The 11599-nt window shown below is 32.3% G+C and overlaps 1 protein-coding gene across 1 annotated transcript; it reads left to right on the top strand.

Annotated features, from left to right (window-relative positions):
- The first annotated feature begins 918 nt into the window (after positions 1-918).
- Positions 919-3519, top strand: LOC111221694. Its single transcript, XM_022745204.1, has 2 exons — positions 919-1260; positions 2272-3519. Exons 1-2 carry the CDS (start codon positions 919-921, stop codon positions 2599-2601), a joined length of 672 nt encoding a protein of 223 aa, XP_022600925.1. The 3' UTR covers positions 2602-3519.
- Positions 3520-11599: the final 8080 nt, after the last annotated feature.

Genomic DNA, 11599 nt, shown 5'->3' with positions numbered 1-11599 from the left:
AAGCTCATTAAAATGATTTTTATGTATAGGATAATGATGTTTGTCCTTAATGCCATCTCATCTGTCCAGAGTCACAGAGACATTAAATGGGAGGTGAAAAGAAAAGAGCAAATGTGCCATCTAGTGTATGCAGGCAGGAAGCAAAATACACCACTGCATAAAAGTAGAGGTAGTAGCTATCATGTGCCTAGAATTTATAGATTGCTTCGCTCTATTATTACCTCAAGTTATCTTCACATAGATTCTAATATTATTGATACTCAATGTTTGTGCATTTGATTTGTAGCATTTTCAGTTGTATGCGCTCATATTTGGCCATAAGGAATCTTCATTTAACCGTGGCAATAGTATCACCATGACTGAGTGCTGTAATTATTGCAAGCCCAAATATTTTCACCATTTGTTTTGTTTTCTCCAGGGTTAACTTTTAAGACTCTTTAAGACCTTTTTAATATAGAATGAAATTAAATATCTGTTTCACTTTCATACCGACTGGAGTTTGAAAGATATCAATGAAAACCAGTTGAGATGATGTGGCCTGGAATTATTTATCAAGTACATGTGTTGTGTATATAATCAGTGTTGTCCCTTTAAATTAGGATGTCTTGACTTTTTGGATCCCAGTAACAACAGGTTGCCACTACTTGTGGAACCTATGTGGGTAGTTTAGACAGTTGTGCTGTAATTGTCTGTGCAATCGCATGTGACATCCCTATGATATGATGCTCTGTTTGAAATTCTCATTCACATCTACAAACGATAGCCTACTGAAAAAGAGGTCAGTAACACAACTTTTATTTTGAATAAATGGAGCTCCGTACTTCCTTCTGCCAAGTTGAACCTAACGAGGAAGACGAACCTTGGTCGTCGTCTGCCGACGAAAGGACTTCGCGGTGAAGTAAAAATACACAAAACAAAATGAACACTGTCGAAAAGAAGTTAGCGGACCTGATACGTGAACACCCGAATCTGTACGACCAATCACGGCGGGACTACAAAGACAGTCTAAAGGGGCATTTGTCGTGGAAAGAAATCGCAGGCGCCATGGAAAAGCCGGAGGAAGAGGTGAGGGTGAAATGGAAAAATCTGCGCGACAAGTTCTGTAAAGCGAAGAAGCGAATGGCCAAGAGAAACGACCCCCTGCTGGACGACGAGGAGAACCAGGTGGAGAGGCCCGTCCCGGTGCTGTACAACCAGCTGGCCTGGCTCAGCGACTATGTGAAACCCAGAGTGGAAACAGGCATGGGAGAAACAAACGAGGTGTGCGATAACCTGTCCGCCATTTGTTGATTTAAAATGTATTCCCGCCTTTGGGTTTTAAAATACTAGCAGTCATTAGCTAACTACTTAGTTAGGCCTACGGAATCATCGCCACTGCTAACAATAGGCTAACTATACTTATATGTGACGGAGCTGTAGACATACTCGTAGTTTTTTTAACACTAACTACATTTATGTTTTTTTTTCTCAAGCTAAACGCACGAAACATTCAGGGAGACATTCATCACAGCTGCCTCTCAGCATATCCGGGCTTAGTTTTCAAAATAAGAGCACTTGGTGGAAAACCGATTGTTAACCTTATATGGGGCAGCAAAACATGACAAACGAGTTGCAGTGCCACCATGCGTGTATCAAAGCAGAACCTCACAACTAAAGTAACCAATATAATTTTTGCCTTCACAATGCCTTCATACTGGGAACACCCTCTCTTAATGGAATTCAGATGTTTTTTAAAATTGTATCTCTCTTTTGTGAAAAAGGACAATTGAGCAAGCGTAACTGAAAACACCTGTGAGGGGGTGCAGTCTTTAAATTAGATTATTTAAGAGTTCTAACATGGTATGCACTGAGCTGCACAATTTACAAAGGCGAAGTGTACTTGTTTGTGGTATGTAGTGGATAAAATATATTGTGTCTAAATTACCCCAATCATATCCTTGACATTTCTGTAGTGAAATCAGTTGTAACTTAGTAGCCAATACTGATACATTTGTGATAAGATAATATTTGCCAATAATATCAGCCTGCAGATTAATCAGTCAAGCTCCGTACAACAGTATAATACAAAATGATACAAATTTCCCTATTTTAAAAATGTATTTTAAAAATAATTCAAAATATTTTATTTTCATCTGTAGACTTGCAAGAAAGTAGAAACCCAGTCAAAGCAAACCTATTTAGTTCATAGTAGGAGGTACAGTGTAGGTTATACAAGGGACTTGGACTTTGTTTGGCTGTGATCAACAAGAGCTGTTCATTCATACCACACAGGTAGCTGGAAGTGGCGATGATGTGGAGAAACAGCGTGATAAAGATGAGAAGGAGATGCATGGTCCTCTGCCGATCGTTAGTACCAGTTTTTCTACTGCGGAGTCCTGTCCAACCAACCATCAGAAGATGGGGGTCTTTCTTAAACGTAAAAGGCAAGCAACCACAGAAACTGAGATAACTTCTGCAGATGCCCTCACCAATGTCAGAGATGAAGATGAACTGTTTCTGCTCAGCCTGCTGCCGTCACTGAAGAGGCTTACCATTAAAAAAAGAATGGAGGTGCGGATGAAATTCCAACAGGTGCTTTATGCTGCAGAGTTTGAGGACTAACAGACTCAAAAGGCAATGGAAATTTTGGTAAGTGGTAAGGGTTGTTTTGCCATATTTACACTTTATGATTCATACTTGTAAATAGACTGTTTTTAGAAGTTTTTTTTTTTTTAGCAATTATGACTTGTTTATATTTATTTTTGGTGAACTATCCCTGTTAAAATATATCAAAATAGATAGGTGTAGCTGACCATGTATCAAGAGCTTTCTCTCTTTGTTTGAAAACAGAGAAAATATATCTAATTTTGAGTGTCGGTGATAGGTGAAATACAATGGCCCCATAATAACTGCCTCTTTTTTGAAGGTCATAGTGTTCATTCATCTCATTTTAGAGGTTGTATGTTGTGATATTGTTATATTAGATTGTATCAAAATACTGCATTATGTTTTTGATATTTTGTCCACTCCCATTTATTTAATTGAACTAGGGCTCAGGCTGGGCTGGACAAAACATGTACACGTGTATCTGTTGAACTGGTAACTCAGAATAATGAAAAATCAGAAATTTTGTTTGCCATCGGTTGACTGACTTTTCTAGTGAATAGTTCTCTTATATTTACAGTTAGAATACACATATGCCACAATAAAATAGTTTAACTAATTAACATAGTTAATGTTGCTGTTGCCAGATAAATCCTGATGACAGCATAGTACCAACTCTCATTACCTGGTGTTTAACAAAACTAATTTCAGTTTAACATTTTGAATGACTGCAAATATGAATTGAGTTGTTTTCTTTACTTTTAAGCTACAAAGTTGGGAAACTATTCTATCCAAAAATCATTCTGCTTGCCAACGCTTGCCGATTCATTTTAAATAATTTTTGTGGATTAGACAAAGTTCACTGACACAGCATTAACAGCTCCTTTATCTTTCTGAAAGGATTCATCCTATTGTATACATTTTACAAATAAATATTCTCTTGCTCCTGAAAAACAGTTTTGCTTCCTATTGTTTTTCTTAGTCTATACATAAAAAAAAGCACTCTGTATTCAAACCTAAGAGTCGCTGTCGCTAAAATGTGTTGGTGTTACACATTATAGTCACAGTCTGTGATCCAAATGTACATGAATGATCACCCCATTCACAAATTTCTGATTACAATTTGGGACCTGCTCTTACTCCCGAATTGACTGACACAGACCAATAATAGAAAACAACAAAATCAAAACTGATAGAATGACAGAATTGATCTGTTTACATCAGTAATGTTAAACACACTGTAGAAAACAGGAATCCATTTTCAGGTAAGAAATGGGTAATTTTTAAAATGAGACTCTTCAGTTATACAGTATGTAGGAATGTGCGTATTATGGTTAAAAGTATTACTGATTTGGCCTTTTAAATATTTGTATTTTTATCAAGGACATAGGTTTGGTCTCAACATGGGTAGGGACGCAACAACCCTGCCATCCCTCTAAAACAATAAGATTGGCTTTTTAATGCCGTGAACCAAACGGTTTATGAACATATAAGATCTGAATCTGATCTGAATTTCCAGACATGAAATATATGTACATATTAAGTAAATCATATATATAGCTTTAAAGTGTAGCCCATATGTGTAAAAATTACATATGTAACCTGTTGGAAAAATATAATATATGACATATATACAATATATATTGACATATATGTCTAGCTAATACAAACATGTATTTTAGTATGTCTGTTTATATTATAGAAATATGTTACATAAATATATATCCATTCCAAATCCTGTCGGTGTTTGTTCATATTATATATGCAAATATAAAAGTTAGACATGTATATTTAAATTTAATAAGAAATTATTGAGAAATTCATAGATAGAAATGTAGAATTTTAATAAGCATGTTTTAATGAAGTTGCATTTTATGAGTATTTCATATATGTTATAAACGTATATCTTCATATATCCAGAGGATGTATATATGTCATAATAATATATCCTCTTTTAGGTGACACATGACACCCCTCTTGGTATGTCATATATATGTCATGAGTCATCATATACTCAGGCAAAGAAAGTAATCTTATACTAAGGCATAAAAAAGTCATAGTATAGTTAGGCATTAAGGAAGTCATTGTGCAGTAAGTCATAAAAAACCCCATAGTATATTAATGGCATGAAGACATCATAGTATAGTAAGGCATAAAAACTCATAGTATAGTAAGGCATAAAAATTCATAGTATATTAATGCATAAAAGGTCTTACAATAGCAAGGCATAAAAATATCATAGTATAGTAAGGCATAAAAAGTAATACTATAGTAAGGCATAAAAAGTCAGAATATAGTAAGAAATAAAAACGTCATAGTATAATAAGGGGTAAAAATGTTACAGTATAGTCAGGCATGAAAAGTCATGCTATAGTAAAGCACAAAAACCTCATAGTATAGTAAGGCATATAGTATAGAGAGGCATAGAGTATATTAACTCATAAAAAAAGTCACAGTATAAGGTCATACAATAGTAAGGCATAAAAAAGGTCATGCTATAGCAAGGCATAAAAGAAGTCTTAGTATAGTTAGTCATACAAAACACCATCATATGATAATGGAATAAAAACTTAATAGTATAGTAAGGCATAAAAAGTCATAGTATATAAGATCATAAAAAATCATAGTATAGTAAGACATAAATAACACATAGGATAGTAAGGCACAAAAAGTCATATTATAGTAAGTCATAAAAAGTCATATTATAGTAAGGCATAAAAACTCATAGTAAGGCATAAAAAAATGCCATAGTATAGTAAGGTTTACAAACATACCATTTGGGGTCTTTGGCCTTGTTAATGAGGCCAACTGCAGTAGGAAGAAACTGTTCTTGTGGCGTGAGGTTCTGGTCATAATGGACCGCAGCCTCTTGCCAGGGGGGAGTGTCTCAAATAGTTTGTGTCCTGGGAAGGAGGGGTCGAGTCCTGGAGGTGTAGAGGCCCTGGAGGGTTGGCAGATTGCAGCCAATCACCCACTCAGCAGAATTAAATATATGCTGCAGTCTGCTCTTGTCATCTGCAGTGGCAGCAGCGTACCAGGTGGTGATAACGTCAAATTACAGTGAGGTATTAAAAAGTCATACTATAGTAAGGCATACAAAAGTCACAGTATAGTAAGGCAAAAAAAGTCAGCGTATAGTAAGGCATAAAAACTTCATGGTATAGCAAGGCATAAAAAGTCCTACTATAGTAAGGCATAAAAAATCGTAGTATATTAATGCATAAAAGGTCATACAATAGCAAGACATAAAAAAATCATAGTATACTAACGTATAAAAGGTCATACAATAGCAAGGCATAAAAATATCATAGTATAGTAAGGCATAAAAAACGCCATTGTATAGTAATGGAATAAAAACTTTATAGTACTGTATGGTAAGGCATGAAAAGTCATAGAATAGTAAGGCATAGAAAAGGTATATAAACGTCATAGTATAATAAAGAAAAAAAAGTCGTAAAAACATCATTGTATAGTAAGGTATTGAAAGTGGTAAAAATCATAATACAGTAAGGCATTGAAAGTGGTATAAACGTCAGAGTATAGTATGGCATAAAAACGTCATACAAATGTCATAGTATAGTAAGGCATTAAAAGTGGTAAAAACGACATAGTATAGTAAGGCATGAACAGTCATAAATATAGTAAGTCATAAAGAGTCATAAAAACCTCATAGTATAATAAGGCATAAAAAGTCGTAAAAAAATCATAGTACGGTAAGTCATATCAAAGTAAGGCATAAAAATAGCATAAAAACGGCATAGTCTAGTAAGGCATGAAAGGTCATAAAAACATGATAGCATAGTAAGGCATTAAAAGTAATAAGAACAACATAGTATAGTTAGGTATAAAAAGTCATAAAATCATCATAGGACAGTAAGTCATGAAGAGTCATAAAAACGTCATAGTATAATAAGGCATAGAAAGTCGTAGAAACCCCATACTATAGTAAGGCATAAAAACGTCAGTAAAGTAAGGCAGAAAAACATCATAAAAACGACATAGTATAGTATCGCATAAAAAGTAAAAAAAAAAACATCATAGTATAATAAGGCATGAAAAGTCATAAAAACATTATAGTATAGTAAGGCATGAAAAATCATAAAAACATCATATTATATTAAGGTATAAAGAGTCATAAAAACCCTATACTATAATAAGGCATACAAAGGTCATAATAAAGTAAGGCATAAAAAAAATAATAATAAAAATGATGTGCAAGGCATAAAAATAGCATAGTATAATAAGGCATGAAAAGTAATAAAAACATCATAGCTTAGTACAGCATTAAAAGTGGTAAAAACGTCATATTATATTAAGGTATAAAAAGTCATAAAAACGTCATAGTATAATAAGGCATAGAAAGTCGTAGAAACCCCATACTATAGTAAGGCATAAAAACGTCAGTAAAGTAAGGCAGAAAAACATCATAAAAACGACATAGTATAGTATGGCATAAAAAGTAAAAAAAAAAACATCATAGTATAATAAGGCATGAAAAGTCATAAAAACATAATAGTATAGTAAGGCATGAAAAATCATAAAAACATCATATTATATTAAGGTATAAAGAGTCATAAAAACCCTATACTATAATAAGGCATACAAAGGTCATAATAAAGTAAGGCATGAAAAAAATAATAATAAAAATGATGTGCAAGGCATAAAAATAGCATAGTATAATAAGGCATGAAAAGTAATAAAAACATCATAGCTTAGTACAGCATTAAAAGTGGTAAAAACGTCATATTATATTAAGGTATAAAAAGTCATAAAAACGTCATAGCATAGTAAAGCATTAAAAGTGGTAAAAATGACATAGTCTAGTAAGTCATGAAAAGTGTCATAGTATGATAAGGCATAAAATGTCATAAAAACCCCATACTATATCAAGGCATAAAAAGGCATAAAAATGTCATAGTAAGGCATGAAAAATCATGAAAACATCATCGTATGGTAAGGGATTAAAGGTGGTAAAAATGTTATATATTAGTTAGGTATAAAAAGTCCTAAAAATGTCATAGTATAGTAAGGCATGAAAAGTCATAAAAATGACATAGTATAGTAAGGCATAAAAAGGCAGAAAACATCATAGTATAGTAAGGAATCAAAAGTTTGTTTGTCTCCTTTTTGTCATCTGTGTCTGTATAAGTGTGTGTGTGTGTGTGTCAGCTGGTTGAGGCTTCCTGGTTCCTGTTCCCTCCAGTCTCCATACTCACCTGCTTCTCATCATACAATCAACTCCACAACCGGCCGCAGTATAAAGGACCAGTTCAACTTACTATTCTTTACCAGATCTCCCGTTTGTACAAGTGGTATTAATGCTACGGCCAAGCTTGGCTTGCTGTTTGCTCTTTGTCTTTCTGAACGTTTTGTAATCCTGTTGTTTTTGTGCTTCAGATTCATACTCCAGTCATCCTGCCATCCTGCCACACTCCTGTCTTGTCTTACCAGCTTAGATTTTGTTTGCCTACTCAGCTCTGTGGATTCCTGTTTGTGAATCTATCCCCGCCATTACCCTGCCAGACTGTTTACAGCTCCATGCCCTCAGCATTGTTACCAGCCCCCATTCCACACTTTAAACTAAAAGTTAAATAAAAGACTTGTTTTTGTCACTACTCTGTGTTCTTATTGTGGGTTCATATCATACCAAAACCTTACAAAGAAGGCATAAAAAAATCATATTATAGTAAGGCATGAATAGATCATAGTATACAACACAGAAAATATATAAAAACATCGTAGTATCATGAATTATTAAAAATCATAAAAACGTCATAATGTAGTAAGTCATGTAAAGTCATGAAAACGTCATAGTATAGTAAAGCATAAAAAGGAAAAATAACATCATAGTATAGTGAGGCATTAAAATTAATAAAAAAGTGATTGTATATTAAGACATAAAAAGGCAAAATAACGTATTAGTATAGAAAGGCATAAAATTGTCATTAAATTGGGGCATAAAAAGTCATTAAAAAGACATACTGTACTAAGGCATAAAAAGTTGTAAAAACCCGATACTATAGTTAGGCATAAAAACATCATAGAATATTAAGGCATAAAGAGTAATAAAAATACTATTGTATTGTAAGGCATAAAAACCTAATAAAAAGTTCATAGTATAGTAAGGCATAAAAGGTCATTAAACAGACATAGTAAGGTAAGTCAAGAAAAGTGTTAAAAATGACATTTTATAGTGAGGCATAAAATAATCATAGGATAGTAAGGTAAGAGAAACTGTACAAACATCATAGTATAGTAAGGCATAAAGTCATCATATTAGAGTAAGGCATAAAAGTAATGAAAACCTCATAGTATAGTACCGCATGAAAAGTCAGAAAAACATCAGTAGAATAAGTCATAAAAACAACATAGTACAGTAAGGCATAAAAAGGCATAAAAACATCATAATATAGTAAGGCATTAAAACAGGATAGTAGTAAGGCATTAAAAGTCATAGAAATGACATAGTATAGTAAGGCATTAAAAGTCATAAAAACGTCATAGTATTGTAAGGCATTAAAACATAATAGTAGTAAGGCATTAAAAGTCATAAAAAGGTCATAGTACAGTAAGGCATAAAAAAGTCATAAAAACGACATAGTATGGTAAGGCATAAAAACGTCATAGGGTAGTAAGGCATTAAAAGTCATGAAAACATAATGGTATAAGTAGGCATAAAAAAAGTCATAGTACAGTAAGGCATAAAAAGGCATAAAAACGTCACAGTATAGTAAGGCATTAAAAGTCATAAAAATGTCATGGTATATTAAGGCATAAAAAAGTCATAGTATAGTAAGGTGTAAAAAATTCATAGTATAGTAAGGCATAAAAATTCATAGTATAGTACGGTACAAAAAGTCATATTATAGTACGGCATAAAAATTCATATTACAGTAAGTCATAAAAAGTCATAGTACAGTCTGGCATAAAAAGGTCATAGTATAGTAAGGCATGAAGAGGCATAAAACCGTCATAGTATAGTAAGGCATAAAACCGTCATAGTACAGTAAGGCATAAAAACGTCATAGTATAGTAAGGCATTAAAAGTCATAAAAACATCATAGTATAGTAAAGCATTAAAAGTCATAAAAAAGTCATAGTATATTAAGGCATAAGAAGCCATAGTATAGTAAGGCATAAAAATTCATAAAAACGACATAGGGTAGTAAGGCATTAAAAGTTATAAAAACATCATAGTATAATGAGGCATAAAAAGGTCATAGCATAGTAAGGCATTAAAAGTCATAGAAATATCATGGTATATTAAGGCATAAAAAGTCATAGTATATTAAGGCATAAAAACGTCATAGTATTATAGTAAGGCATTAAAAGTCAGAGAAAAGTCATAGTATAGTAAGGCATTAAAAGTCATAAAAAAGTCATTGTACAGTAAGGCATAAAAACGTCATAGTATAGTAGGGCATTAAAAGTCATAAAAACATCATAGTATAGTAAAGCATTAAAAGTCATAAAAAAGTCATAGTATATTAAGGCATAAGAAGCCATAGTATAGTAAGGCATAAAAATTCATAAAAACGACATAGGGTAGTAAGGCATTAAAAGTTATAAAAACATCATAGTATAATGAGGCATAAAAAGGTCATAGCATAGTAAGGCATTAAAAGTCATAGAAATATCATGGTATATTAAGGCATAAAAAGTCATAGTATATTAAGGCATAAAAAAGTCATATTATAGTAAGGCATAAAAAGTCATAGTATAGTAAGGCATAAAAACGTCATAGTATTATAGTAAGGCATTAAAAGTCATAGAAAAGTCATAGTATAGTAAGGCATTAAAAGTCATAAAAAAGTCATTGTACAGTAAGGCATAAAAACGTCATAGGGTAGTAGGGCATTAAAAGTCATAAAAACATCATAGTATAGTAAGGCTTATGAAGCCATGAAAATGATATAGTACAATAAGGCATAAGAAGTCATAGTACAGTAAGACATAAAAAGGCATAAAAATGTCATAGTATAGTAAGGCATTAAAAGTCATAGAAATGACATAGTATAGTAAGGCATAAAAAGTCATGAAAACGATATAGTCCAATAAGGCATAAAAAAGTCATAGTACAGTAAGGCATAAAAATTCATAGTATAGTACGGTACAAAAAGTCATATTATAGTACGGCATAAAGTAGTAAGGCATTAAAAGTTATAAAAACATCATAGTATAATGAGGCATAAAAAGGTCATAGCATAGTAAGGCATTAAAAGTCATAGAAATATCATGGTATATTAAGGCATAAAAAGTCATAGTATATTAAGGCATAAAAACGTCATAGTATTATAGTAAGGCATTAAAAGTCAGAGAAAAGTCATAGTATAGTAAGGCATTAAAAGTCATAAAAAAGTCATTGTACAGTAAGGCATAAAAACGTCATAGTATAGTAAGGCATTAAAAGTCATAAAAACATCATAGTATAGTAAAGCATTAAAAGTCATAAAAAAGTCATAGTATATTAAGGCATAAGAAGCCATAGTATAGTAAGGCATAAAAATTCATAAAAACGACATAGGGTAGTAAGGCATTAAAAGTTATAAAAACATCATAGTATAATGAGGCATAAAAAGGTCATAGCATAGTAAGGCATTAAAAGTCATAGAAATATCATGGTATATTAAGGCATAAAAAGTCATAGTATATTAAGGCATAAAAAAGTCATATTATTATAGTAAGGCATTAAAAGTCAGAGAAAAGTCATAGTATAGTAAGGCATTAAAAGTCATAAAAAAGTCATTGTACAGTAAGGCATAAAAACGTCATAGTATAGTAAGGCATTAAAAGTCATAAAAACATCATAGTATAGTAAAGCATTAAAAGTCATAAAAAAGTCATAGTATATTAAGGCATAAGAAGCCATAGTATAGTAAGGCATAAAAATTCATAAAAACGACATAGGGTAGTAAGGCATTAAAAGTTATAAAAACATCATAGTATAATGAGGCATAAAAAGGTCATAGCATAGTAAGGCATTAAAAGTCATAGAAATATCATGGTATATTAAGGC

Source organism: Seriola dumerili, unplaced genomic scaffold, assembly GCF_002260705.1.
Source record: "Seriola dumerili isolate Sdu_G_001 unplaced genomic scaffold, Sdu_1.0 BDQW01000003.1, whole genome shotgun sequence".
NCBI lineage: Eukaryota > Metazoa > Chordata > Actinopteri > Carangiformes > Carangidae > Seriola > Seriola dumerili.
The sequence above is the reverse complement of the archived record's forward strand: the minus strand, read 5'-3'. Positions and strand labels throughout refer to the sequence as shown.